This window comes from Euleptes europaea, chromosome 17, assembly GCF_029931775.1.
Source record: "Euleptes europaea isolate rEulEur1 chromosome 17, rEulEur1.hap1, whole genome shotgun sequence".
In the NCBI taxonomy this organism is placed as follows: domain Eukaryota; kingdom Metazoa; phylum Chordata; class Lepidosauria; order Squamata; family Sphaerodactylidae; genus Euleptes; species Euleptes europaea.
The window spans coordinates 51,111,356-51,139,184 of NC_079328.1; the positions used below are offsets into that span (position 1 = coordinate 51,111,356).

The window sequence follows — 27,829 nt, forward strand, 5'->3', positions numbered from 1 at the left end:
GCGCCTGGGTGTTCTCTGGGTTCGGGGCCCTCAAGTCGCTTCCCCGACTCGTGGCGTGGCGCCCCTCTGGGTCCCCGGTGTCCTCCTCCAACACGTCCTGCCCTCAACAGCCTTGCTCGAGTCTTGCAAACGGAGGGCCGCGGCTTCCTTTATGCAGCCCATCCATCTCCTGCTGGGTCTTCCACTTTTCCTGGTGTTCCTGCATCCAGCCGAGTGCAAAGTTTCCTTGTTTAGTTAATGTTTGCTGACCTGCTGGGGCAGCCAGTTCCTCGGCGCCTGGGCCTGGTGCGTCCCACCTTCTGTGTGTCATCTTACACAGCGAAGGGGAGACTTCTCTGCCTGGTGACTGCAGGAAGTCTTGCCTTTCCACGGATCTGTGGCCCCGCCTGGGGTTCTGAGCATTGTTTTCAGGTTTTAAAACCCTAACTTCTGGATAAAGCTTTAAATCAGGATCTTTGGGCTGGGTGGGGATGCTTTGGGTGGTGTTTGAGGAGAGGGTATGGCTCAGTAGTAAAGCAGCTGCTTGGTACGCAGGAGGTGTCAAGTTCAATCCCCAGCATCTCCAGTTAAGAGGATTAGGTAGTGGATGTGGTGACAGGGTGTTTTCTACCTGAGACCCTGGAGAGCCGCTGCCAGTCTGAGCAGACAGTTCTGACCTTGATCGCCCGGTAGTCTGGTGCAGTATAAAGCAGCTTCATGCGGGTTCACACGTGTCCCGGGTCTGGCAAGATGGGCGCAAAACTGTGGCTGTGGTGCAGGGGTCATCTTCCGCGGCCTTTCCTGGTGCTGCCAGCTCCAGGCGTGGTTGAGGTCTCCTTTGCTACCACTTAAGGCAGCAAATCTGTGTCTTTTAGGTTCCCAATGATGAAATGGCCTCTGCAGGCGCACTTGGAGAGAAGTCTCCGCTAACTGTGAAAGGTGAGCCCTCAGTGGGCAGTCCTCTGGTCTTGGGCAGGGGGTTGCCTCTGTAGTGTGCACCCATCCCCCCAGCCATTGATATACTTTGCTACAAGTTCAGTATTTGCAACACCTGTGCACTTTGGTTTCTCCCAAGAGCAGCCTGGGTTCTGGGTTGCTGTCCAAGGTTTCCCCCCCTGCTGTGCCAGAGGAAGGGGGAAGAAGGGTTTGTTTTCTGGCCTGCAGGAACTAGTTTTTTTCTGGCTAGTTAGAGTATCCTGATGGTAGGAAGGTAGGCCTTCGTGTTGAGGGGTGGGGTGCGGCTTGCAAAGTGCAGTAAGCTGGCAGTTTGGAGGGGCATTCTATGGAAGGAGAAGAAGAAGAAGAAGGGTTGGTTTTTATATGCTGGCTTTCTCTACAACTTAAGGGAGACTCAAAGCAACTTACAATCACCTTCCCCTCTCCACAACAGACACCCTGTGAGGCAGGTGGGGCTGAGAGAGAGTGACTAGCCCAAGGTCTCACCCAGCTGGCTTCATGTGTAGGAGTGGGGAAACAAATCCAGCTCACCAGATTAGCCTCCGCTGCTCATGTGGAGGAGTGGGGAATCAAACACGGTTCTCCAGATCAGACTCCACCACTCCTAACCACTACCCCACAGGCGGCCCTTTTTACAGTTGCCACTTTGTCGGGGAGGTTGAGGCACAGGTTCCCGGCGCTCTGTCCCTGACCGAGTGGGGATAATTTTGGAGCCCGTGATGGAAGTGGAAGCCGGCCTGCTTCTCCTGCTCCCTCCGTGTAGCAGGTGAATGTTGGTTTTGCCTTGTGGCTGACTGTGAACTGGCAAGAGACAATTCAGTTGCTGGCAAGGCTTGGTTTTCTGTGGCGAGGGCAGCTCTGCAGGTGGCCACCCCACTGGGCTCCTCAGCCACCCGCCTGCACCTTGAGCACTGGCCGCCGTAGGTGGCATTTCTATGGTTGGGGGTGGGTTTTTTGCTGGAGTTGCCTGCTGTTGCAACTGGCCACCACCAGGGGGCTCCAACCACTTGGGCTTGCGGGGGGGGGGGGGAGACTGTCCAGAAGCCCCCGCGCGGCCCTGTCTTGGCGCAGAGGGCCTGAGATGTGGGGCTCGGCCTGTGTCTAGGCTACAGCCCCTGCAGCAAAACTCCGCTCCCCAGCTGGGACAGTCCCGCCTTGTGCGAGCCAGCTGAAGTGCCCTGGGCCCGTGGAGTCTTGGGCCAGTACATAAGGCAGGCAGTGATCCGGGCAGGGAGACACAGCCCTGGAGCTTCCACGGGGGGCAAGGGGCTTGGCATGGAAATGGCATCGGTTCTGGCCCGTGGGGAGACCCTGCCATCTCCCAAGCGCCGCAGGGTGCCAGCGGGACGGGCATGGCCGCTGAGTTGCGTGCTTCCTTCCTCCAGTGGTGTCGGCAAAGCCCAAGGTGCACAGCCGCCAGTCTCGGATCAGCTCCTTTGTGGAGGTGGCAGCAGACGGGCTCAGCAGCGAGACCAAGAAAACGGGGAAACGGATCGGGAGCTCGGAGGTCCTCTGGAACGAAAGCCTCATACTGTAAGAATGTGTGTGCGGGGCAGGGTGCTCTGGGTTTGAGCAAGGGGGTCTGCTTAGCCTGGCCAAAGTGGGTGTAGCGGTGGAGAAAGGCCTGCTCTGGGGGCAGACTAGCGTCTGGGCGTCTACTCCAGTCCTGACGAGGACGCATACAATGTTGTTGGTGCCCTCTGTTGTCATGGCTCTCTGCACGCTGCGGAAGGGCCGGTCCCTCTGCCCCAGGGGCTCTCCAAATTCTCTAAACCCAGAGCCATGGGAGGGGGGGCGACATGGGCAGTGGCACGTGCTTTGGCGTCATGCAGGAGCAGGGAGGCGAGGGGGTGTGAGGCTGGGGTTCCAGGAGGCAGTCCAGGCACAAGGACTTGGGGGGGGGGGAGCAGGGTATGGTTGGGTGGCTAAGCGTGGCAGCGGAGCTCAAGGGGCAAAGGTCACTGGTGGGGGGGCTGAGAGTGGAAAGGTCATAGGTGGGGCGCAAGGCCCCAGCGGTAGGTGGGGGGGAGGTGTCCATGGCAGCCTGGGAAGGCAGCCAGGTGGGGCTTTCAGGGCTTTTGCTTTGCCCCAAAGGCCAGCCCAAGGAGGCTCCCTTCAGAGTAGCTGTGTCTGCCCGGGGGCCTGCTGGCAGAGGGGAGTTCTCCAGCCAGGGGAGCGCTTTGAGCAGGCAGCTGCTCCCGCCTTTGCTGGGCATCGTTGTCCCCTGCCGGGCCTCTTCTGAGCCCCTCTCTGCCCCCAGGAACGTCACGGCCCAGAGCCTCCTCGAGGTGAAGCTGTGGAGCTGCCACACCCTCCGGAACGAGCTGCTGGGCACCGCCTCCGCCAGCCTCGCCAGCCTGCTGCAACAGAGCAGGGGGAAAGGTACACCCTCGCCGCTGGCCTGGGCTCCCTGCGGGCCCGGCCTCCGCTGCTCTGCCTGGGGCCGCTCCGCCCCTCCGCCTGGCAGGCCGCTGGCCCAGAGAGAGTGGTCCCTGGCTTCGGCAGGAACAAGGCCTCATTGTCCAGGGCTGGGCGGCCTGTCGGGCGCTCAGGGCTGCCGGTGTGCTGTGGAGGGAGAGCGGCCTGCCTGGCCCCGCGAAGCATGTGGGCTGGGGGGTGGTCTCAGGTCTCGTGTGGAGGGGCAGGGGTCTCACAGCAAGCTCCTTTCCCTTTTCAAGGTTCGGTCCCACTGCTTACTGAGGTCCGCTGGCATCGAGCTCTCTGCCCGCTGGAGCTCGTAACCCTGGACCCGAGTGTACCAACTGGGGGGAGGAAGCACCCTGCCCCAAAGGGGGGGAAGGAGATGTGCCCCCCCCCCGTGCATGTTCTTTCTTTGCTGGAGAGCTGCAGTCCCGGGAGCAGGAGGCAGCCTGTGCTGGCGGGGGGGGGGGGGGAGTGCCGCAGAGCCTGCCTTTGGAGGCCAAAGACTCTGCTCGGACCCCTGGCTTCCCCACCTGAGCTCTGCTGCTTGTGTGGACACAAGGAGCCTTTTATGAGGCGGGGAGCAGTGGAGGGAGCTGGTGGGAGCTGCTGTGCTGTGTGTGGGCGGGGGGCCCTGGAGGGTGGAATTCTCCCTCCTCATGCTGGCTGCCGGGACAGAGGCTCCTTACAAGGAGAGCGTAGCCTCTTCAGGGCTGGTGGGAGGCAATGCTCCTGCTCTGCAAGGACTTCCCTTTGGGGCTCCTGGCCGGGAGATGCGCCCCGAGGAGCCAGTTCCAGGCCGTGGCTGGCTAGGGGGTGCGAGGGAAGGCCACCGTCCCCCTGGGCATTCCTTGCTTGTGCTAAGGGTCGCCCGGTTCTCTCCACATGGGAGCCTTGCAGAGGGCGGCTGGGGATTCTTCTTGCATCCTGCCTCCGCCTGGGGAGTCCAGGCTAGTGGGAATGCCCCGGCTGTCGGATCCCTCATACTAATGGCTCTAAGAGCCTCCTGAGGCTGCCGCACACCTTCCTGGCTTGTCTGGGAGGCCAGAGGGGTGAAGCTTCCAGCCCAGTGTCTCGGGAGGGAGACGAGCCTCGTAGCAACTTTGAGAGGCAAGCAGACTCGGCCTTTGCCCCCAGCGGCCTTCGTGGCTGAGCAGGGAGCGGCACCCGGCTCCCCTTCTCTCCCAGTCCGGCCCGCTGTCTCGCCTGGCCTCTGCCCGGCTCTCTGCCAGCCGAGGCAGAGCTCTGGGAGGGGCCGGCCCACCAAGGGCTTCTAGACCGCTTTGGCCCGAGATGCCCCTCCTGGCAGGTCTCTGTGCAGGGCGCTCCTGCCCTTGGCTGGGCTCTGCCTCCGTTTGGGACGAGCAGCCCCCATCGCGGGGGAGGGCGGCGGATTCCAGCCCGGGACCCTCCTCCCCCAGGCCATCCTCGCCAGAGCCCTGGCTTTGCCAAGACTGCCCCGCAGAGCCCCTGGGCTAGAGGCTTGGGGGGTGGGGTGGGGGGAATGGTAGGCAGTGAGCGGCCGCCATGTCTGGAGCAGGCGCCCCTGTCAGACACCTCATTTGCAGCTCCAGCCGTCCCTCCCCCACCTGAGAAAGGGGCCCTTTGTTCCTGGGCCTGCCTGGAGTGGAGTGCAGGTCTTGCGCGGGGGGTGGGGGCATGCTGCCTCCCAGCCCCACCAGAGGAGCACGGCCCTCTTCCTGTCCCTGCTGGCGGGAAAGAGGCAAAGGAGGCTGCTGGGGAGATTGGGGTGGTGGTGGCCAAAACCCAAAGCGTGACCATGCCCAGGACAGGGTGTATGTGAGTGAAAGGCAGCTTGCCTGCTCTGTTTGGCTGTTGAGGTGCGGGGCCCCGCTGGTGGCTACGTCCCAACCCCCCTTCTCAGGTTGCAAGGGGCTCTTGTTTAGGCAGCCACCCCTTTCCCCAGCTCCCACCAGAGCCGATGACTCTTCCCCCTGTTTTGCTGTGCCCCCCCCCCCCACAGACTTGCTGGAACTGCAGCCACAAAGCCGTCTTCTGGGCGGCAGCCCACCCCCGTCCTGTGTGGGCAGATGGGGGACCACAGAGAGCAAGCGGCTGGGCGGCTGCACCAGAGCCACCGCCCTGCCCGCCTCGGCCAGATGCCCCTTGGAAGGGGCCTGTGCCCTGGTCCCGCTTGGGCTGCTGGGCTCTGCACAAAGGGGCCGTTGGGCCTGACTGGCCCAGCAGCTTCTCTCTCCAGGCCGGACTCTTCCCTGCCCTGTCCTGTCCTGTGAGTCTCTCCTGACCGTTCTGGGCGACCCCCACCCCTCCCAGGCTCTCACTCGCTACCCCCCTTCAGGAGCCTTGCTGGGGGTGTGGGGATTCAGGGGCTGCTCCCAGCCCTGGGAGAACAGGCAGGTGAGAGGCTCTCTGCTCTGGCTCCGCTCCTTCTGGGAAAGCAACCAACTCGGAGAACTCACCCTTTCCTCCTGACTTCAGCCCTGTTTCCCCATGGGAGAGCAGCCCCAAAGGCCACCTTTACCCCCCAGGCCTCATGGCTGCTGTGTCCTCACAGACCATTGCTGTCAACAACTGAAGCAGGGAGCCTGCAAGCGCTGTGGGGCTGCAGCCCTTTAGGACCCAGATCTCCTTGTTTCAAAGGGATGTTAAGGTGGGGAGGGGAGATGCCAGGGGCTGAAGATCCCCGCTGGGCTCCCTCGGCCCCCTTTCTGACCACTGGCTTCTGGGAAGCCTGCAGGTGAGGCCAGGAGGTGCCCTTCTGCGCCCTGCCCCATGGCCTTCTGCCTCTGTACATGGAAGTCCTGTCTGGCTATTTTGGGGGAGACCCCTTCTCCGTCGACCTGCCTGGTCCTCTCTTGCTTCCTTGGTCTCCGCTGGCCCTCAGCTCCCTGCCAGCCCTGCCCCCCTGCAGGGTGCATCTGTTTCGCATGGAGGCCAGCCGGATTCTCCCTGCAGGCAGGAGGGCAGGCCCAGGGTGTCGTGCCCACCAAGGGGGCTGTGACTCAGGGAATCAGAAGGGCACCTGACTTGGGGAGGGCTACGGGTGGTGGTCTTGTTGCAGCCACCCCCACGCCTTGCATCTGGGGCTGAGAGAGCCGCCATCTGCCTCTCCTTGGCTTTCTTAAACCTGGCCTGGTTCTTCCAGAGCCCCAATGCCTTTTGCCCCCCTGGACTGTCCTGCCCTGGAGAGCTGAGGGTTGTGGCCAGCCCCCGCCTTCTGCTCAGATGGGTCTTGGGGCTGGAGACAGAAAATCCATCTAATGGCCCGGCTGGGAGCTCCCCGCACTGCACCGGAGGCCCGGCACTGAGGGCTCATTCAGGGCTGAGGCTGCCCCTTCCCCAAAGCATAACAACCCGCTCGCTCACGGACACACAGGCCTGCTTTGTGTGCTGCACAGGGGACCCTCCATGGGAGCAGGAGCATGGGCCCTTTGTGCGGGGGCGGAGGGGCTCCCGAGTGTTTATTTTCTTAAAGCGAGTGGAGGGAGGGCAAAGGCCTGCTCCTTCGCCTTGCCTGGAAACACACAGAACACCTTTTGCTTGGCTGGGGACAAAGAGGGCTTGTGTGGCCCGCGGCGGCATGAATGAGCGGCGGCCCAGGCGTGGCCGAGCTGGCAGGAGGCGAGCCGGAGGAGCGCGCCTGCTGCTGTGGTGGGCCTTGAGGGCTGGCTGTCCCGTTCGTCGGGCCTGCCCTGGTTCCCCGCCGGCCTCCCCGAGGGTGAGAGGCAAGCAGTGGGGTGGAATCCCTGGATGTGGGCCTCTCATGGGATGCTCCGCTTGCCCAGCTCAGGGCAGCGAGCGTAGAGCCCCTTGAGCAGCTGGTGGAAGGGAAATCCAGCGGGGGGCCTTGGGCCTCTGGGGCTCATGCTGGGAAAGGCAGCGGTCTCACAGGGGGCATGGCCTCTCGGTCGGCATCTGACGCTTCATTTGGAACAGATGTGCTTGCTGGCCCCTGCAGTAGGCAGCATACTGAGGAGCAGGGGTGGGTACAGCTGAGCAGGATTCAAACCCAGCTCCCTTGCCTTTCCGCCCGGCTCTTCTGCCCCCAGAGGGGGCTGCCAGGGCCCAGTCTGGCTGGGAAGAAACTCTGCTTCCCGAGGGCAGCCCTGTGGGAGTGGGCTTCCACTGTTCAGTAGTCAGGGGGCCTGGCAGGGCATTCTGCCCACGGCCACCCAAGCCCTCTCCTGGTGCTGCAGCTCGTCATCGGCTGGGTGCCGAAGGCTCTGCAAGACGGCTCCAGCCAGCTGGTGGGCCATGGTGGCCCCAGGGGGGGGGCAGGGGGGTGTTGGGGCTGGAGCTGGAGCCTCCTGAGCCGCACCCCCAAAAGGCCCAGCTGTCCCTGTGCCAGGAGGTGGCATAGGGTTGCCAGCTCCCTGCCTGGGGAGGACAGAGACCTCAGAGGGGTCCAGTGCTGTAAAGTCTCCCCTCCACAGCAGCCATTTTTCTCCAGAGGAACTGATCTCTGTAGTCTGGAAATGAGCTGTAACTCCAGGGAAATCCCCAGGTCCCACCTGGAGGCTGCTGGCACCGCTAACCCTGGCAGCCTGAGCCTCTGTGCCCTGTGGTTGGACTTCCTAACTTGCAGACTGCCGTGTGAGACAGGGTTCTGGACCAGATGGGCCTCTGCTCTGCTCCAGCAGTCTCCTTACGCTCCTCTCGCCCTTCTGCCCCTTGCAGGGGAGAACAAGCCGCTGAGGCTGGACCTGCAGATGGAGCACAAAGGCAGCCTTGTCTCGGGAGGGGAGGTGACCGTCTTCCTGGATGGGCCTGCTGTCGATGCAGGCAGCGTGCCCAATGGCAGCCTTGTGGCAGAGGGTGAGTGCCGTGGGCCCTGGCCGGCCAGCCTCTCTGCTTGGGCTGGAGCAGGCCGTGAGGCGGGTGGGGCCATGAGTGGAGTTAGGGGTCCCACGGCCTGGGTCCTGGCACTGGGTGGGCAAGGTCTGGGGAGTGCCGGGTGCGGAAGGCAGGAAGGATCCCCACAGAAGCCCCTCCGGTTCCTGAGAACCAGCTCAGGTTCTGGGGCTGCGCCCAGGCTCGAACCAAGATCCAGAGCGGTCCTTGTTCAGAGGGTTCTCTGCATGCTTCCTGCCCCTGGGAGAACCATCCAGGAGGGGCAGAATTGTGAGCCTCTTATGATGGCAGACATTTGCACTCGTGGCCTGGGATCCAGGCTGGCCCTTCTCCGGGGGGAGCGGGGGGCTCCCGGAGTCTCCTCCTGACCAAGTACGTGCCTCTTTGCTCCTCCAGGGTGCCAGCTGAGCGACAGGGAGCCCGGGGGCACGGCTTCCTCTCCCGAGGGCAGGCACCAGGCCCCTGGCACCAGTTGCTTTGGGAGCAGGTCCAGGTAAGGCTTCCCCACAAGGTGGAGGCTGCGGCAGGGGGCAGAATGAGAGGGGATAGAGGGAACTGAGCCAGGCGGCCCCTCTGCTGTGTTAAGCAGGGGGCTGTACTAGATGGCCTCTAGGGTTCCTTTCATCTCTATGATAGAATTAACGCAGAGCTCAGTGACTGCAGGATCTGGGCCCTGTTCAGCTGCTCATGGCGAGAGCCCTGGAGAGTCCTGCAGTATCATAGACTTGGGGGCTGGGGGAGATCTCCCACTTCCCTCCAATGCCATAGATTCATGGGTGCCGTACAAAGACAGGGCCAGCCAGCTGGCCCCTGCAGGCTGCCTTCAGGCCTTGGCATCAGCTCAGCTGCTGTCCCCCTCCCCCCAGTGCTGGCAGCCACGGCAGCCCCTCAAAGCTTAACCCTCTGATTTGGAGGAATTCTCACTGGTGGGGAGGAAGGGGGCTCTGCCAGAGAGCCCTGGCACTGGGGTGCAAAATTCCCCAGGGAAAAGTGCTAAGAAAACACCTGGGGGGAGGGGCCCCTGAACTCCTTAGGAAGGGCCGTGCTGCTGGGGCCTCGTCCTTCCAGGGTGGAGGCCTGTCCCTGAGCAGCCAGGCAACAAGGGAACGCCTCCAGGAGAGTCAGGAAAAGGATATAACGAAGGTATCCTCCCTCTCTTTTTCACATCATCATCTTGTGATTGGAGATAGACTGTCTCAGGTCAGGGAGGTTCCATTTCTGGCTTTCCTCTGGCTCTGGAAAACCATTTCTGCATGGAAGAGAAAGAGCTCTGAGTGGGTTGAGGGGAGAAGGGCTCCTTGGCCACTTTTCTTCTCGAGACAAAAGCATCCACAGCTTGGCTCCCCCACCCCAGTCTTCATGCAGAGGGGAGGAATTTCTCAGCTCTGTGGCATGAGGGGCGGCAGCTGCCTCCTCCTCCTCCTCCCCCCTCTGTGAGGCTGATCCCTGTTTGCTGTTGCTGTCCCTGGGTTGCAAAGTACTGCCAAGTCTTGATTGCACACGGGGGTGTTGTTGTTGGGCTCCCCGTAGGGAAACTGAGGCAGAGGTGTGCACAAGGAGACTCTAATGCAGGGCCTTTCCCAGCCTGCTGTATCCCCTGCTTCTCCAGGTTGCACTGCTGACTTGCCACTTGGCAGAGGCCTATGCTTCGATGCCAGGCCCGGCAGGGCACTGGCGGCCGCTCTCTCTGCAGTTTCCCTTGCCTGTGGCCGGAGGGGCAGTCCGGGCTGCGTGGCTCCCCCCACAGGGTCTTGATGTCCTTGAGCCCCTCAGCACCTCAGCTTTGGCAGTGCCTGATTTCTGGGCCCTCAAAGTATGGATCCCTGGGGGTGGGGGGGCAGGGAACGGGTTCCCTTTCTCTGCCAAGCCTGCACTGGGCGGGCCTCGCCCGTCTTCCCCAAGAGCCATTCTGCATTGACCCCCCCCCCCGGATCCTATTTTAAGCGGCTCTTCTGCACGGGCGGTGCCACGTGACCACATTTGGTTTATTTCCACACAGCTATTAAAAGGCCTTGCCAAGTTCGGAGCCCTATAGGAAGGCAGGCGGGCTAATTTCGGCCTGCTCAGTTGGAGCAGAGCTTCGGAAACAGCCTGTTTAGGTTTCTAAAAAAAAACAGCCCTGGTGGCCTGGAACTTGTTTATCCCCCCAAGGAGGGCTGGGCCGCTTGTGGCTCCCTCTTGCCTGTTCCCAGATACGTCTCCATGGATGCTGAGCCAGAGAGGATGCTCACTTGCACCATACAGGTTCCGGCAGCATTTGGTACGGTTATTTTCCTAGGTTTTGAGTGTTGCCTAGCTGTGTGAAAACAGATGTGTGGGCAGCTCCCCGTTCTGTCGCCAGGCCTGTGGGTGTGGCTCCCCCCCCCCAACTGCCAGAACTGTGTGAATTCTACACACTCCCTCTGTGCAAATGCAGAATTTGGCACCCGGTGCCCAGCTCCGTGCCTGACTTGGTTCTTCCTGGCAATTTGCTCGCCTGGGTGGGTGCGGACAAACATCTAAAGAAACTTCAGAAGTCAGAGAGGAGCGCAGGACTGCCAGGTGCCGGGGGGGGGGCAGAGCTCCCCTGGCCCTCCTGCATGATCAGAAACATCTGCATACGTCTTATAGCAATTGAGCATTTGCTCATCTTATTTCATCTTTTTAAAAAACTCACCTAATTTATACTTCACCTTTCTCCCCAATGGGGAGCCAGAGTTACTTACATCATTTCCCAGCCCTCCGTTTAATCCTCACAACAACCCTGTGAGGTAGGCTAGGCTGAGAGAGTGTGACCGGCCCAGGGTTACCCAGCAAGCTTCCATGGCCAAGTGGGGATTCGAACCCGGGTCTCCAAGATCCGAGTGTGACACTGTAACCACTATGCCACGTGACTGCAAGAGCCATATAAGAACAGGGTGAGTTTGCTGTCGAATATCTCGGCCAGAACGGCATCCTCGAGGTTTCCGCTGCACCCCTTGCCCAAGCGGAAGAACGGCATTGGCCGAGCGCCGCCTCCCCATGCTTCAGAGCCCTTCCTGTGACCTCTCGTCTGTTTCCTGTGCAGGGGCCAGAGACACGCTGCCGGAGGGGCTGGGCAGAGCTTGGCGAATGGCGAGCAGAGCCCCAGAGCCGGGCATTCGCAGCTGGGCAAGAGCCAGGCTGGCACAGGGAATGGCACAGGTGGGCCTGCCACTTCTCCATCCAGGGAGACCCCTCCTCATCTGTGCTGGAGCAGCTCGGACCTCTCCCCTGCCTCCGAAGTTGGAAGGCAGCTCCTGCCCTCCGCCTGGACTTCTCCCCGACCTCTTCAGTACTGAGGCCCACTCAGAAGACGGAAGCCACTCCTCCCCCTACAATTGAGCCGCTTGCCCTGCAGGCAGATGTTGTCATGGGGAAGCCTCAGAAGGGGGGGATGAGAGGGGTCTGGGCTGCACCCCACCCTGACTGCCCCACTTTATATTGTAGCAAATGGAGAGTCTGCCGGTCCAGCCCCCAGTGCTGAAGAGGAGGAGACCGGGAGCCCCCATCCCGTCACTGCTGGGGACCCTGTGGGGGCGGAGGACCCAGCCCCCTGCTCAGGGGCCCCTGCTTCCCAGCTGGCAGCACAAGCCCTGGAGATGCTGCCCTCGGGGTAAGTGGTGCCCTGCGGGGTGGGCAGTCCTGCCAGCCCTGCTGCGTTCAGTTGGGGAGCGTGTGTTAAGTGCTGTCAAGTCGCCTCCAACTCATGGCGACCCTCTGAATCAGGGCCCTCCAAAACGGCCTCTCATGAACAGCCTTGCCCAGGCCCTGCAAACGGAGGCCCGTGGCTTCCTTGGTGGAGCCCACCCATCTTAGGTCGGGTCTTCCTCTTTCCCCGCTGCCTTCTACTCTTCCCTGGCATTCTTCTCTGTTCCAGTGAGCCACCTCTTCTCTTGGTGTGACCAAAGTACAACAGCCTCAGTTTGATCATTTTAGCTTCTAGGGGGAGTCCAGACTTGATTTGATCTCGAACCCGCTTGGTGGAGGCCCCAAAAGGGTGACCTCAGGTATCCGTTTGGAGCGTAGATGGCAAATGGATGTGACAGTGTCACCTGCCCTAAAGGCTCTGCGAGAAAGGTGGATGCCAAATACAGGGAGTAAATTGTCCTCCCCGAAAAGAGCCATGAGTTGGGAGGCTCTTGGCTGGCCTCTCAGCTCTGCTGCGGGACTCCCTCTGGGGACCCTCAGATGAGCCCCTCCTCAGCCCTCACCCCTGTGCAGTATGGCCGACCTACTTTACAGGGCTGTTCTCAAGACAAAAAGTTGTGGTGCGTGATGCACTGTTGACCCTTGAAAGCACTGCAGAATTGCAAAGTTTCCCCCCAGAAGGATGATAGTTCCAAGAGGCCCCCCCCTCCGCAGCAAAGGACCCAACCTGACCCCCAGCTTGAGTTGTCCCGAGGGCTCCGTGTGTTTCCTGTGTGCAGCTCTGATGGGGGGGGGGACGACCTACTGTATGTAGTTAGAAGAATTACTGAAGCAAGGCGCGGGAGCAGCATTTGAATATTGATTTACACCTGCTTTTCTTTTCAATGGGAACTCAAAATTGCCCCCAGCCATGTTCCCTTCTTCATTTTCTTTTCACAACAACAGTCCTGTGAGGTAGGCTAGGCTGAGCTTCTTTGGCAGAGGGGGGATTCTAATGGGAGTCTCCCAGTTCCTAGTCCACCGCTCTAACCACTACCTCATGCTGTCTCTTATTGCTGCAGCTGTTCTTAGGGTATAGGTTAGGGTCCAAGGAGATGGGGAGGCCCTGTGTGGGAGGCATGGGGGGGGGCTCACCCCCTGCACTGCTCCCTGCTGAGTGCAGCCTGTTCCCCCGCCCCGTCTTTCCTGCCCTGCGGGACCTCCTGGGACTGCTGTGAGGAGGGGGGGGGCTTTCCCTGGCTGCTCAGGCGCCCCCCCCCCCCCGCTGGATCAGGCCCTTGTGCAAAAATCACTCGTTGAGTTTTCTGGGGAGGCTGGGGGGCGCCGCTGCCTGCAGACACCAAAGGCCTCCTCCTCCTCCTCCTCCTCTGCTGCTGCTTTGGTGCTGCGGGGGGGGGGGGGAGGGTGCCTGATGCTGCCTCCCACTCCACAGCCCCACCATGGAGAAATCAACAACCCTCCCCCCGCCACGGTGCCAGCCAAACTTGTCTGGGCAATTCTGTGGCAGAGGGGTTGCAGGGCCAATGCGGGGGGCGGGGAGGCTGAGCCACTCCTTCCCCCCCATTTTTGCCACCTCCTCTTTGCCTAGGCACAGAGGTGCTTGCCCAGAGGCAACAGCTCCTGTGGAGAGGGCCCGCTGGCTCTCTGCCCCCCTCCCAGGGCAGGAGTGCCTGGCCAGTGGGCGGGGAGGCTGAATCCAGGCAGAGGGCAGCGCCTGCTCCCAGGAGAGGCAGCCGTGAGCCAGAGCGAGGAGGAGGGGGCTGGGCGCGGCTGGGAGTCTCCCTTACCACCCTCAGCCATTCGCGGGCGGGCACGCTCCCTCTGGGCTGGCGGCAGAACCGAGGCCCCCTCCCGCATCTGGTTCCTATCAGTGGGCCCTGCACCGAGGACAGCGGCCCTCATTAACACGGCAGTGTGTGCACCAGTTCGCGCCTCGTCTCGCGCACACAAAGCCATGCATTATGCTCCCTGGCAGCAGGCGCGGGATGTGGTTCCTTACGTCAGGGCGGGCGTCTCGCTTGGCCGGCAAGGTTCCCTCGGTGCTGCTGTTTTGCTTCCAGCCACCCTTGCGCCCGTTGCAGGAGGAGGCACCTGGCGTGGCAGGGCTTGATTTGCTGCTGGGGGGGGGGCGCTTTTGGACAGACGTGGAGCCCGGCAAAGGACTCATGGAGCTTGGGGAACGCTTAGAGGGTTGTGCATAGAATCTGGCACCCTGAGCATCTGTTTTCGTGTGTGTAGAGAATAAAGGAAGCTTCTGGCCTTATGAGCTTGAAAGCCTTGTGAAAGATAGGAGGCCAGAGATGCCCAGCCCAGGCCCCCCCCCCCAGGCTCCGTGCCCTCCCCTCTCCATGGCTGGCCAAAGCAAAATAAGGGTGTGCACCGACACACGCTGCTGCGTAGGGGCTGTGTCTCCCAGTAGCCCCTGGCAATCATTGGGATTGCCGGGGAGGGGGTTCCACACTGCAGAGGAACATGCTTGGATCAGGGTGGAGGCAGTACGGTACAACAGGGAGAGTTCTGGGCTTGAATCTTTTCTCCCTTGGTGGCTAGAGTGAGTTGTCGTGCCTACCTCGCAGGGCTCTTGGGGTAATCAGTAAGAACTGGAAAGCCCTTCTCTGTGTGTGGAGTCACAGTGAACGTTGTGTGCCGGAACCTCCCGGCCCACTCACGCCCAGCCCCTCTCTCCTTCAGGTGGGAGCAGCGGGAGCTGCCCAACGGGAGAGTGTATTACGTGGACCACAACACCAAGTCTACCACCTGGGAGCGGCCCCTTCCCCCCGGGTAGGTGGCTCCACCGCGGGAGGGGCTTTGCTCGCCTGTGTACTGGGCTCCCAAAAAGGAGGAGGGAAGGGGCTGGAGAGGTTGGGGTGCCCAGGAGTCTATGGGGCTGGGGTCATAGCAGCTGTGGCCCATCATGGCGGGGGGGGGGCAGATTCCAGCTGCTGCCGGCCAGAGTCCAGCGTGAGGCGACCTGATACTCCATGCAGTGTGGAGAAGCTATCATTGTGGGTGCTGGAAGGAGCAGGGAAGGAGGCCCCTGTCCCTGTCGGGGAGTTGACAGATCCCAACCCCAGAAGCCGGGCCTGGCCTTTCCGGCCCCTTGGCAAAGGGCACAGCAGCCTTGGGAGGGGTGGGGGGCTTGCCAGCCCCGCAGCATGTATGTATGTGTGTGTGTGTGTGTGAGAGAGAGAGAGAGAGAGAGAGAGAGAGAGAGAGATTTCAGTCCTCACGAGGCCTCCTTTGTCTGTGCAGCTGGGAGAAGCGGGTGGATCCTCGCGGCAGGTACTACTACGTGGACCACAACACTCGGAGCACCTCCTGGCAGCGCCCCACGGCTGAGTACGTGCGCAGCTACGAGCAGTGGCGCAGCCAGCGCAGCCAGCTACAGGGGGCCATGCAGCAGTTCAGCCAGAGGTTCCTCTACCAGGTGAGGGCCCCCCCTCTGTTTTTACCCCCCCCCCCATGTATCCACACAGAGCTAGCTGCAGGGGGGGGCACCAGGCCATCCTGAGCCGGGTCTGCAGGGGAGCTGCCGTGTGTGCGTGTGCAGGCTGCTCTTGGCCTTCTGGTGGCTTTGGTACCCCTCCTCACCTGGCAGGCTCACGGGCGGGGGACGCAGGGGGGAGATCCTCAGAGGGTCTCTTTCTTCAGGGCTTGGAACTGGAGTCCTTCTGTCTGTCTGTGTGCATGTGTGTCTGTGTCCGGCAGAGGCAGGAGAGAAGATTCCCAAAGCCCCCCAGCTCCAAGGGTGGGGGGACGGAGAGCCTGGCTGCTGCTCATTCCTCCCCCCCCCATATAGTGCCTGGGGAGTGCCAGAAGCGGTTGCTGTACTTTGGTGTCCTTCCCTTATCCAAGGCCACTTGCACAAATAACCCCTTGAAGAATACCTGTCATGAGGAATGCAGGCTTGTTCTTTTTTAAAAACACACACGTGTATTTTGTGTATTTTTGCCTGGCGTCTCCTCAGAGCCCCCGAAGGCGGCAGGGCGCATGGCTTTGCCCTTCCTCCATTTTTCCCCAACCACAACCCTGTAAGGTAGGACAGGTTGAAAGAGAAAGGCTGGCCCTCAGTAGCCCAGTGAGCTCCTGAGTATTCAGACAAAATGCAAAAGATTTGGGGGGGGTCTGTTTTTCTGGTCTGGTGGTCTTCCAGTGTGCCTTGGAGGTTTTCAACTACTGTGGTGTTTCCAGGGTGCCCTCTTGACAGCTATGGGCTGCACTAGGCTCCGGGGTGGTGGGGGAGCACTGACTGACTCCCACCCCACCCCCTTCTATTTGGGAGTCTTGGGGGGGCCAGTGTTTTCCCTCCTGCCCTGGGGTCCTCCTGGCCCCCTCTCACTGGGCTTCCAGCCGGCTGGCCTAGACGTCCCTGCAGTTCCAGGTGCAGCTCACAGGGGGCAGTGTGAAGGCGGGCGCCTGTTTGGGGGTGCCCCTGGGCTTCCCTGGCTTCGGAGGAGCCCCCCACCCCGTTTCCCTCTGTCTTTGCAGCTGGGTGCTGCCACCCCCTTTCCCATGTTGGAGCAGCAAAAAACAGCGCTCTCACTTGTGGGGGGGGGGTTCAGGCAGTGCAGCTGGGGGCCAAACCAGCCTTGTGGGGGGTGACCAGGAGAGAAGTGGTGGGGGGAGCCTGTTTTCCCTTTGGAGGCAACGGAGAAGCCTTTGGCTTTCCCAGTCCGGGGCTGTCCCCTCTGCCCTGCCTTTGCCAGAGGACCCCTCCACCCAGCCGAGCTGCCGGTGAGGAGCCGTTCCCCCCCCCCCCCCGGCCCAGCCCAGGCCAGGCTGCCTGGCTTTGGATAAAGGTGCTTTGTATGGGACCGGTGGGGGGCTGGGGGGAAACGCCTGTCTGCACGGTATGAATGCGCCCTCAGTCTGTGCGCGAGAGAGCATCTCGCATCTTGCGGCCCGCTGGCCTCCGGGTTTCGCGGCCCGCTGCGAGGGGGGAGGGGGAGGCCGGCCGAGCCAGGAAGCTCTGGGCGTGGACAGGGCTTGTGGGAATGATTTCATTGGAAAGGCCTGCGATGATATTTCCCCCCCTCTGGCGTGTGGTTCTTGGAGGAGGTGGGAGGTGGGACGGCAGGGGTGGCAGCGCGGGGCTCTCAGTTGCCTCGGCCAGCACGGGGGTGGCAGCAGCCGCCCGGCCTCTCCGGCACTCAGCCCCTGCCCCGATCCGCACACCTTCCGCGCTGGCCTTTGCCTCTCTGCAGCTGGCATTTTCAGCCCACCTTGGAAGGGAAGGGAAGGGGCAGGCTGGCTGACTGCCCTCCACTCCTCTCCGCCTCCGGAGTCTTCCTTCCTAACCACCATGCTGCTTCTGCTTGCCCCCTCTAGTCTTCAGGCACCCCGTCTGACAATGACCCGCTCGGCCCCCTCCCTCCTGGCTGGGGTAAGTACCCTCTTTTTGCCTCCCGCTGAGATCTGCCCTCCTTGGGGGCGTCTCCTTCCACCCCCGCAGGTGTGTCAGGCTTAGGAAAGCACCTGGGATACTTGAGTCAACCAGACTGGCCCAAGGACCTGCCTGGGCTCTGGGTTCAAAACCTGGCCTTACAGTGGCAATGTTTCCTGGCTTCCAAACCCAGAAATCCGAGGGGGTGGGTGGAGGTGGGGACTTTCTCCCCTGGCTCAGAGCTTCTGCTGTCCACATGTTGGAAGGAAGAAGGGGTGTGTGTCCAACGGGACTTCTGCAGCTGCTGCTGCTTGGAAGTTGGCCTTACTTCTGTTGTGAGCCGTGCCCAAGGGGGGGGGGGGCTGGGATGGGCTGACCTCCATGACAGCCCACCCCCAGCAAGAAGTCACAACAATGGCCCTGGGGAATGTCAAAGGAGTTATGTCTGACTTGAAATTACACAGACAGTATGTGTGTGTGTGGGTGGGGGGGAGCTGCTGCTGCTTCCCTGCCAGATGCTGGTCCAGCTGGAATGAGCCTGAGAGTCCCCCCACCCACCCACCCACCCCGGGAATTCAGAAGGAGCCCTGAGGGGCTGCAGGAGCCAGCTGGAGCTGTCTCGCATTGGTTGGTGTGAATGGCAGGGGGGGCACCGCTTGCCCAGCGGGGAGGTGGGGGGGCATGTGGATGGCGATGGAAGCTGTCTGTGGGCCACCCTGATGAACGAGGGGGTGGAGGGCTAGGGGTGGAAGCCTCCTGAAGAAGAGACGTGGTGGGTCAGACCCCTATAAGAGAAGCACATGGGGGGTGTCTGGGGGAGGCCGCCGGCATCTGCCCAGGGGAGGGAGCCGCTCTGGGATGCTCGTGCCGGGGGCCTTGACACAACAGTGAGACAAGGCGGAACTGTCCCCGGTCTGTCCAGCCCTCTGCCCTTGAGTCTTGGCCGAGGGAGCCCTTTGCTTCATGCAGCGGGTGGAGGGGGGTGTTTGGTTGCTCCAGAACAGGCCACAGAGCAGCTGGGCCCTGGCCTGGAGATGCTACAGCCCCCCGGAGCTCTTGGCAGGAGGGCTGGTGGCTTCAGCGTTGGACTCCCAGCGGCCGTGGAGACTCACTGCCCCCCCCCTCTCTCCCCCCTTCCAGAAAAGAGGCAGGACAACAGACGAGTTTACTATGTGAACCACAACACCCGCACCACACAATGGGAGGACCCCCGCACCCAGGGGTAGGAGGGCCGTTTGGCAGCTCTGCGCGATCCAGCTTGCCCTCTGGGACTCTTGGCTGGCAGTCCGGGAAGGCGGCACCCATCCAGACGCTTTGGGGGCTGGAGCAGCCGGGATCTGTACAGCCCCCGCTTGCCTCGGAGAGGGGCAGAATTCTGCTCAGACTCGCCTCCTCCCTCGTGCTCCAGATCTTTGGAAAGGCACACAGCAGGGCGCGGGGAAGCCGGCGTTCAGATGGGGGGAGTTGCTAGCCAGGAAGGCAAGCTGGCCGGGGCGGGGGACCCAGGTCAGGAGCCCCGATCAGCCCCCGGTCTTTTTCCGGCAGGATGATCCAGGAACCAGCGCTGCCACCCGGCTGGGAGATGAAATATACGAGCGAAGGAGTGTGTTACTTTGTGGACCACAACACTCGCACAACCACTTTCAAAGACCCCCGCCCTGGATTCGAGTCTGGGTAAGTCCCTGCTCGCTGGCTGTTCTGCCCCCAATTCAAGCCTGGTTCCTCTGCCTGCCCTGCAGAGCAGGGGACTTGGGCTGTTCTTGAAATGCTCATGGGGAGGGGACTGACCTCCTTTGCCTGCCAGCCAGCCAGGCCCGCAGGTATGTCTGGGCGAGGTTCTCCAAAGGGCTAGGGGTGGGTGGGTTCTGGGGCCCTCGGAGAGTGTGGCCGGGGGGTTGTGGGACACCTGAGGAGCCCGGAATGTGGAGGCAAACTTGAATCTTGGGGGAGGAAGAAATGTGCCCTCAAGCCAGGGGCTGGGAATGCAGCCAGAACCCCTTGATGGAGCCACCTTTCCCCCCCCCCCCCTTGAAAGGAGTCACTGGGAAGGAAGCTTCCATGTGGCGGTCTCCATGCATGCCCCTCCCAACATCCTGGGGGGGGGGAGCTGCTCCCCAAAGGATTGGCCTGACCTTGCGGGGGGGGGGGGTTAGCTTCGTAGCCGCCATCCAACTGAGGGGCGTTTGCCATTTCAGGAGTAAGCAAGGGGGCTCCCCTGGTGCCTACGACCGGAGCTTCCGCTGGAAATACCACCAGTTTCGGTTCCTTTGTCATGTAAGTGGTAAGGGGGGGGAGGTTGCATGAGCCCACCTTTGAAAAGCAATATTGCAGAGCCAGGAAGAGCGCCGATGGGGGCCACCAAGATGGTGGGCGGGGGGGGGGGGAGGTTTGCAGCCCTTTTCCTGTGCGGAAAGGCTGAGAAGTCTGGCCCTTTGCAGTTTAGACAGGAGACAATTGACGCAGGGGACATAATAGGGGTTTATGAAACGATGCCTGGGATAGAGAGGGTGGACAGAGAGAACCTCTCCTTCCACCACAACCCTGGGGGCACTCGGGGGCACCCAATGAAGCTGATGGGCAGAAGGAAAGACTTCTTTACTTAAGGAGTAATTAAATTCTGGAATTCACTCTGAGTGAACAAGGATGTCCGTGAGTGTTGATGGCTTTAAGAGGGGTTTAGACACCTTCATGGAGGACAGGTCTAATGAAAGGAACCTCCACATCCAGAGGCAGTCAACCTCTGAATAACCCATGCTAGGAGGCAGCATCGGGGAAGGCCTTGCCTTCTATGGCCAGTTTGTTGGCCACGGCGTGGGGTGGGGTGCTGAGCTCGCAGGCCCACGGGTCGGATCCGCAGGGCTCGTCCGGTGTTTGTGGGCTGCTGCAGGGAGGGCCAAGGTTGGGTCCGTCACCCTCTGCGCTTCCTCCACAGTCGAACGCGTTGCCCAGCCACGTCAAGATCAGCGTCTCGCGGCAAACGCTTTTTGAGGATTCGTTCCAGCAGGTGAGGTCTCGGCCTGGGAGGCGAGGTGGGAGGGGCCGGGGGGGGGGGTCCCTGGGCTGGCCGGTGGCCATTTTGCTCCTCTCCTGTCGTCCTCCCAGATCATGAACATGAAGCCATATGATCTTCGTCGCCGGCTGTACATCATCATGCGTGGGGAGGAGGGCCTGGATTACGGCGGCATTGCCAGGTGAGCGGGGCAGTGGTGTGGGGCCGGGGGCAGGAGTCACCCCTGGCAGGCTGAGTGTCTCAGCCAGGCCCGGCCCTCGGTGTGGGGCTTCTTCTGCTTCAGGTGGTGGCTGCCGTGGGGCCCGAGCCCTGAGCGAATCTCTCTGTGTCCCGCCAGTGGTTTTACCCTATGGTAGGTGACGTCAGGCTGTTCTACCACAGGGTAGAACCACGGACAGGATGCTGGGCCTTCCTGCGTGGACAACGGGACGAGTCAAGAGAAGGGAGCCCCTGTGTGTGCGGTGCATGGCCTGTGGGGCTGGGGGGGGGTCTGAGAGCTTTAAGTGGGGCTGGCTATGTGAATGTGTGGCCGGGGTAGTAGAGTAATGGTTGGGGTGGGAGGGTGTGTGGTGGGGCAGCAACTGGTGGGAGGGTTTGGGCTGGGCAGATGCTGGGGGCGCTCTCCCTCGTTGTCCTTTCCTTGAAGGGAGAGGCGAGCTCCCTCGTCAGGCTGGAGGCCGGCGCTGCCCGCCCCCCCGTGACCTCCCCCCTCCTGCCCCCTTCCAGGGAGTGGTTCTTCCTGCTGTCCCACGAAGTGCTCAACCCCATGTACTGCCTCTTCGAATATGCCGGCAAGAACAACTACTGCCTGCAGATCAACCCCGCCTCCTCCATCAACCCCGACCACCTCACCTACTTCCGCTTCATTGGCCGGTTCATCGCCATGGTGAGAGGGGGGGATTACTTTGCAGAGGGGTGGTATTGCAGGGGGTGAAGCTTACCCTGGGGTGCCACCGGCCCTCCTTTGGATGCTGCCAGTCAGAAGGGAGGTTGGCATTAAAAGCCTCACAAAAATGTTCCAAACTAAGGCAGCTTTTGGAGCTGGGGGGGGGACCCCAATTCCCACCCCCATCAGTTTCTCCTTCTGCTGTTTGCAGCACTGAGTCGGCTGCATCTGCTGCTGCTGCTCCAGGGCCTTCCTCCTGGAGTGGGCCCAGCCCTGCCTCGTCCCAGCGCTGTGGGGCCAGGGGAGGGGGCAGCCAATGCTGAGCAGCCGTGTGGTGCTGAGTTCCACTCCATCCGAACAAGCGCTTTTCAGGGGCTGAAAAATAGCTGAAGCCCCCCTCCCTGCCTTCCTGCAGCTCAGCCCTGGTTTGCAGAATCAGCTCTGAGGCAGCTCCGGTCAGGAGGGCAGCCAGTTTCCAAAAAGGGCCTGGCTCCTTCTGGGTCCAGAGAGTGCAGGGGGGTGGGAATTTGGGGGGCATGAAGGGGTGACATCCCCTCTTATGGGAGTGAGTTGAAAAGCCGGAACGGTGAACATTTTCAGGCCATTTGAAGGCGCAAGAGGAGTGGATGGGGCCGCCCCTTTCCCCCTGAAGACCAAACAGAGGCTTGGGGAAACTTGGTGTAGCCGCAGCGTTTGGGCTGACTGTTTTCCTCTCCGCCTCTGGTTTGGACGAGGCCCCTAACCAAGACCCAGGCTGACGCAGGCTGCTCTCCTGGGCTGGTGGGGAAAGGCCTATCAGTGGGCCTTCTGTGCAGAAGAGCGGCCGTGCCCCAAAGCTTCCCGAGGGCCTCGCTTCTCCCCCACTGAGTCCTTCTCTCCGGAAGGAGGCCTGTTGGGGCTGCAGCCAGAAGCAACCCCCCCCCCACCTCCCTGCACTGCCCAGTGAGGCTGTGGCTTTGGGAGCGGAAGCGCTTGGCAGGGCCGGCAGCACCCTACATCGTGCCTCTGGTTCCTCTGGGCTTGCGCCCTGGATTGCTTTGGCCAGGGAGGGGGGCGGTGCCAGGAAATCTTCCCACAAAGAAGATCCTCCCCGCCAAAGTCTCCCCCCAAAGTCTGCTCTGCTCCCCCTCCCGCCCAAACCCCAGACTATTACTCACCACTCGACTGGGTTTATCCAGACGCTCAACCGTCTACGTTTTTCTTGGCTCGGGCAGGCAGGCTTGTGGCCGCGGAGGGCTGCTTGAAAGAAATGCTGCTCTGAAGCTGTGTGGGGAGGTAGCTCCCCCGAGGGGGGCGGCGTCTTTGGACACCCCCGGCAAAGGAAGGAGCAGCAGGGAGGGGCCTCCTTCTCCCTGGGGGTCTTCAGCTCATCCTTGGTGCTTCCAGCGGTCTTCGTGTGGCTTCTCTGAGAGCCTTTCCTGTGAGGGCTGTCGTTGCGGGGGGGTCGTCATTCTCGGGGGGGCGGTCCCTGATGCCACTCAGAGGGGTGTCTCTTTCCCTGGCAGGCTCTGTACCATGGCAAGTTCATTGACACAGGCTTTACGCTCCCTTTCTACAAGCGGATGCTGAACAAGCGGCCCACCCTGAAGGACCTGGAGTCCATCGACCCCGAGTTCTACAATTCCATCATGTGGATCAAGTCAGTAGCCCAGGGGTTGGCCCCCTCCCATAGAATCATAGAGTTGGAAGGGACCACCAGGATCATCTAGTCCAACCCCCTGCACAATGCAAGAAATTCACATCTCCCCCCACACACACACCCAGCGACCCCTACTCCATGCCCAGAAGATGGCCAAGATGCCCTCCCTCTCATCATTTGCCTAAGTTCATAGAATCAGCATTGCTGACAGATGGCCATCTTGCCTCCTGCAGCAGGGTGGGGTGGGGGGTATGCGGGCGGCGGTGGAGGAACAGCCAGCAGTTGAACGGCCCCATCTGGAAATGTTGCCTTTTGTAATGAGGGGCAGAGGGACCAGGTGGCTTCTGGCCCAGGGACCAGGTGGCTTCTGGTGGAAGGCTGCATTGTTTTTGAAGGGGGTGGGGGGGTAAGGGTAGGTGCCGAGCATGGGCGCTGAGCCCTCGGTTCTGGGCGGGCAGTGAAGCCCCAACGAATGCAGCCTTCTCGCCTTGGCCTCTTTTGCCCCTGGGGCCCAGCCGGGCTGCCCCGGAGGTTCTGGCCTCCTTGCTGAGGGGCCGTGTGGTTCTTTGCCCCCCCACCCCCCCTTTGCAGAGAGAACAACCTGGAGGAGTGCGGCTTGGAGCTCTACTTCATCCAGGACATGGAGATACTGGGCAAGGTGACCACCCATGAGCTGAAGGAGGGCGGGGAAAGCATCCGGGTCACCGAGGAGAACAAGGAGGAGTACATCATGTGAGTGTCCCCAGGGAGGCTGAATGGCCGCTTTCCAGAGGCCGCTTGCCTGTGGCTTTTCCACTGGGGCGCACCCTCTGCCTCCCCTGGATCCCTCCCTGCTGCTCGAAGGAGGCCAAAGCTCTGCGGAGCCTGGGGCAAGCCGGTTGGCGACTCAGGAATGACCCGGTGCTTGCACTGGGGACTTACCTTTAAAGGGGAACGTGACAAGCCACCTTTCCTTGCTTGGGTGCTCCTCAGGGATTTGCCTTGAAGGCCCCTGGCAAAGGTCCCCTTCCCGCAAAGCCCCTCGCTGGCCCCCCAAGCCCCTGCAAAGGCTGGCCAGCTGGCTGGAACGTCTGTGGTGCCTGGCTGGCCAGGAGGTCTCACTGCAGAGAGGTTTGTCCCTGCAGGTTGCTGACAGACTGGCGGTTCACCCGCGGCGTGGAGGAGCAGACCAAGGCCTTCCTGGACGGCTTCAACGAGGTGGCCCCCCTGGAGTGGCTGCGCTACTTCGATGAGAAGGAGCTGGAGGTAATCCCCTGCAGGGCCTACTGCCGGGCATGCCAAGTGCTCACCGCCCCTCCTGCCCCGGGGCTGTGACCGGCAGCGCGCACCGGATCGTCAGCAAGTTAACACTTTTGGCGTTTGCCGGTTAATCGATTACATTTGCATTCCTACTCAATAAAGCTGGCAGTATGAGAAAAGCCACGTTTTTGAAAAAGCCACAGACATTTTGAGATGGGGGAAGGTTTCCATCTCTAGCTCACCGTTTGGGAGTCGTCAGCAGCCTCTGCCTTCCTGCGTGCCGCTTGCCCAGAATTCTCAGGTGTCCCCCCCCCCCCGAGCCGCAGGCGACTGATCTGTTGTGCAGTGACGGAGCCATCCCCTGGCTGTGATCCAGGGGTCTCAGGCCACGGCCCCTCCTCTCTCTATGACCTTAGGCAGTGCATGAGAGGGAGGGTATCTTGGCCATCTTCTGGGCATGGAGTAGGGGTCACTAGGTGTGTGGGGGGGGAGGTAGTTGTGAAATTCCTGCATTGTGCAGGGGGTTGGACTCGACCCTGGTGGTCCCTTCCAACTCTGTGATTCTTTCCACAGCTGATGTTGTGCGGCATGCAGGAGATTGACCTGAGTGACTGGCAGAAGAACACCATCTACCGGCATTACACCAAAAACAGCAAGCAGGTGCAGTGGTTCTGGCAGGTGAGCCTCAATGGAGTGGGGTGAGGGGAGCATCAAGCCTGCATTGGGGGCATGTCCTATTGTTAGGTGGGGCAGGGAATGTCAGTTGGGCTTGTAGAGCAGACCTGAGGAGGCAGAAAGGGCCTCGGAGCTGCGCCCGTGACCGGAAGGCCTCTCGAAGTGTCCTGCTTGGAAGGGAACAGGAGCCCTCCTTTGAGACTTTACCTCTCCCGCCCATGTGGGTTGCAGGTAGTCAAGGAGATGGACAACGAGAAGAGGATCCGGCTGCTGCAGTTTGTGACGGGGACGTGCCGCCTGCCCGTGGGGGGCTTTGCCGAGCTGATTGGTGGGTGTGCCACCTGGCTTACCTGGGCAGGGCATTGGTGGCTTCTGTCCACAGTGGCTCAGGTGCGGTGGGGGCAGGGGGGGGAGAAGCACAGAGGGGCCTGAGCGTTCCAATGGAGCCAGAGAGCTGCTCCCTCCATGCTCTGCCTGGAAAAGCAGCAGCGGACCCCTCCGGCCTCTGAGCCCCTCAGGAGCCCCTCCCCCGTTTTGTGCTTCCCAGAATGCCAGAGAGCCCAGGGGCAGCAGAGCCTGAAGGGTTTTGCGTGGGGCAGGCTGGCTGTCCTGCCCACAAGTCCATGCTACACATCACAACTAGTTTGGGGTCTGCTTCTGAACTCTTCTCCTCGCTCCCTTTCTGGGGGGTGAACCCACGTGGTTCCCACTTGCAGTGCTGTGGCCATGTGTTCTGCCTTTTCATGGGCTAAGGGCGGCTGTTTCCCCTCTCTCCTGGCAGGTAGCAATGGGCCTCAGAAGTTTTGCATCGATAAAGTGGGCAAGGAGACGTGGCTGCCCCGGAGCCACACGTGGTGAGTCAGCCCCTCCCGTGGTGGGCTGGGCGGGGCAGGGGGCCCCTGTGCTTCATGCTCATCCTTTGCCCTTGCCCTCCTGCAGCTTCAACCGCCTGGACCTGCCTCCCTACAAGAGCATCGAGCAGCTGAAAGAGAAGCTCCTTTACGCCATCGAGGAGACGGAGGGCTTTGGGCAGGAATGAGGGAGGGCCCTGGGGCAGTGGAGGCCAATGCCAGCTGGACTCCCTCGGAGGGGGCAAAGTGCCTGGGGAGGCGGGCAGAGGGCCTCGGGCTGGGGTGGTGTGAGGAGTACAGAGAGCCCCCCCTCGCCTGCTTCACCCCATTGCCAAGGGGTGTCCAGTAGCAAGCAGCGGCTTGGACCCTGTGGCCCTGGGGGTGCCTTCTGGCCTCTGCCGGCCGTGTTGTGTTCCGTTCCCTTGAACCAGCAGCAGCAGCCTTTGCCTCCCCTGGGGAGCCTTGCCCCCAACTCTGGGCTGTGCGGTCCTTTTGCCCCATGCATGGGCATCATGGGCTGTAGCTGCCTTTAGAGCAGTCCAGAAGCCCCCCACCCACCTGCCCGGACATGCCGAGCACTGGCATGCAGCACTTGATGTAAACAAGCAAGCATTTTTATCAGTGGTGCATTTCCCTGCCCAAGGTTGTTGGGGACAATGGGGGAGGCCCCAGTTCTCTGCTCCGAGAAGACCGAGGCTGGTTTGCCTCAGAGTCCATGGCCCGAGCACTTCTCTCTCTGGAGAGCTCTCCCCACTTGCGGTGCCGAGTCAGGGAGGACTCCGCTGTGCAGGCCCAGGCTGACTTTCTGCTGTGTGCATCACACACTCCTCCCCTGCCAGGACCCCCCACCCCTAGGCCCTTGGCTGGTAGAACCAGCAAGGGGTAACCCCTGCAGCACTTTCCCGCCCCAGAGGCAGCTGGGTCCAGCGTGACCCCTTCCCTGCCAGGGTCTTTGGGTCTTCTGCCGTGCAGCCGCCTCTTGCAGAGACCCCGCGCAGTCCTGCTCCACCCATCAGCAGCCGAGGACAGAACTCTCTGCTCTTCTGTGTATTAAAGGCTGGGGGGGGGGGGCGGAAATAGGGGGACAGATGTGAAGGATCCTCCTTTCTTGCCACCACTCGTTTTTAATCCTGTGATTGGTGAGGGGCCTGATTCCTGGTTTTTAGGGTGATTGATGTTGGCAGCCTTGAGAGGGGAGCTGGCTACGAGTGTGGAAGTGAACAGCTGGGCTCCAGAATGTGTGTGTGTGTGTGTGTGTGTGTGCTTGTGGACGAGAGCAGGGCTGCGTGTACATACCTGTGTGTATATCTGTATATAAATGTCTGTGGATACAAAGAATAGCAATAGCTTTTGATGGGGAATCTGGATAGTTTTGTACTGCACCACCCTGCCTCGGTGACTCTGATTTCTTGTGCAATAAACAATCCGCAGCTGCTTGCGGGCTTCGTGTCTCCCTCCGTGCCTGGGAAGCGGCAGGGTCTTCCTGGGTGGGGGCTCATCAGGGCACTGCAGCTGGTTCCCCTGGGGGAGGCCCCCTCTGCCTGCTTTGCTGCCCTTGGCACTGGGTCCAGCCAAAAGTGGGCCAAGCGCCAGCCTGTACAGCGCTGGGGGGGGGAGCACATTTCCCTTCTTGGAGCCCACACAGCGGCAAAACGGAGGGGCCCCCCGCACATGCTGAGACCAAGCCAGGCATGCACAGCTGGAGCACTAGCGCCCGACCTCCCAGTAGGCCCAGGTCTCTCCACAGGGGCCACTGGGTCTCCTGTAAGCGAAGCTGCCCCAGAGGCAGCCCTTGTGGGGCCGGGCTAGTCATGTTTCTCCTGCCCCTCAGCTGTGGGGGAGGTGGGTCTAAGGCCGGTGGAGAGGGTGGGAGGGAGGCAACCTGTCTGGGTGCCCAAGAGGTGGCTGCAGCCTCAAAGTGATGCCCAGGATGGGAGGGCCTGGGCCTGCTGGGGAAAAGGCAGCTCAAGGCGGGGGGTTGGGGCAAGCTCTGTTTTGTGGGCAGCGGAGGGGCTGCCAGCATCACCAACACGATGTGTTTAGCTTGGCCTGGCTGCACAGGCTGGTTCTTCGCACTCTGCTTCCGGCCAAGCAGATCGCTGTGTTCTTGGACACGAAACTACCCATGTGTTCCAGTGGCTGGGGGGTGCCATCTTCCCTCCCCCTGGAAGCAAGGGAGGACACGTCTCCGTTTCCCGGGGGAGGGGGGACAGGCAAATCTAGGGAGGGGCAGGGCCAAAGGCCAAGACCCAAAAACAAATTATGTGTAATAGATCTACATTATGTAAATTAACAATAAATGTATTAT

General features: G+C 61.5%; 1 protein-coding gene across 1 annotated transcript; it reads left to right on the forward strand.

Annotated features, from left to right (window-relative positions):
* The first annotated feature begins 869 nt into the window (after positions 1–869).
* On the forward strand, positions 870–25,727 carry WWP2 (WW domain containing E3 ubiquitin protein ligase 2). Its single transcript, XM_056862418.1, has 23 exons — positions 870–918; positions 2,322–2,469; positions 3,197–3,318; positions 8,017–8,154; positions 8,587–8,683; positions 11,237–11,352; positions 11,638–11,803; positions 14,530–14,619; positions 15,091–15,265; positions 17,167–17,221; positions 18,362–18,443; positions 18,767–18,895; positions 19,417–19,495; positions 20,154–20,225; positions 20,324–20,412; positions 20,958–21,117; positions 22,623–22,756; positions 23,348–23,488; positions 23,881–24,001; positions 24,569–24,673; positions 24,902–24,998; positions 25,452–25,524; positions 25,610–25,727. The coding sequence occupies exons 1-23, from the start codon at positions 870–872 to the stop codon at positions 25,707–25,709; spliced, it is 2,538 nt and encodes an 845-aa protein (XP_056718396.1). The 3' UTR covers positions 25,710–25,727.
* Positions 25,728–27,829: the final 2,102 nt, after the last annotated feature.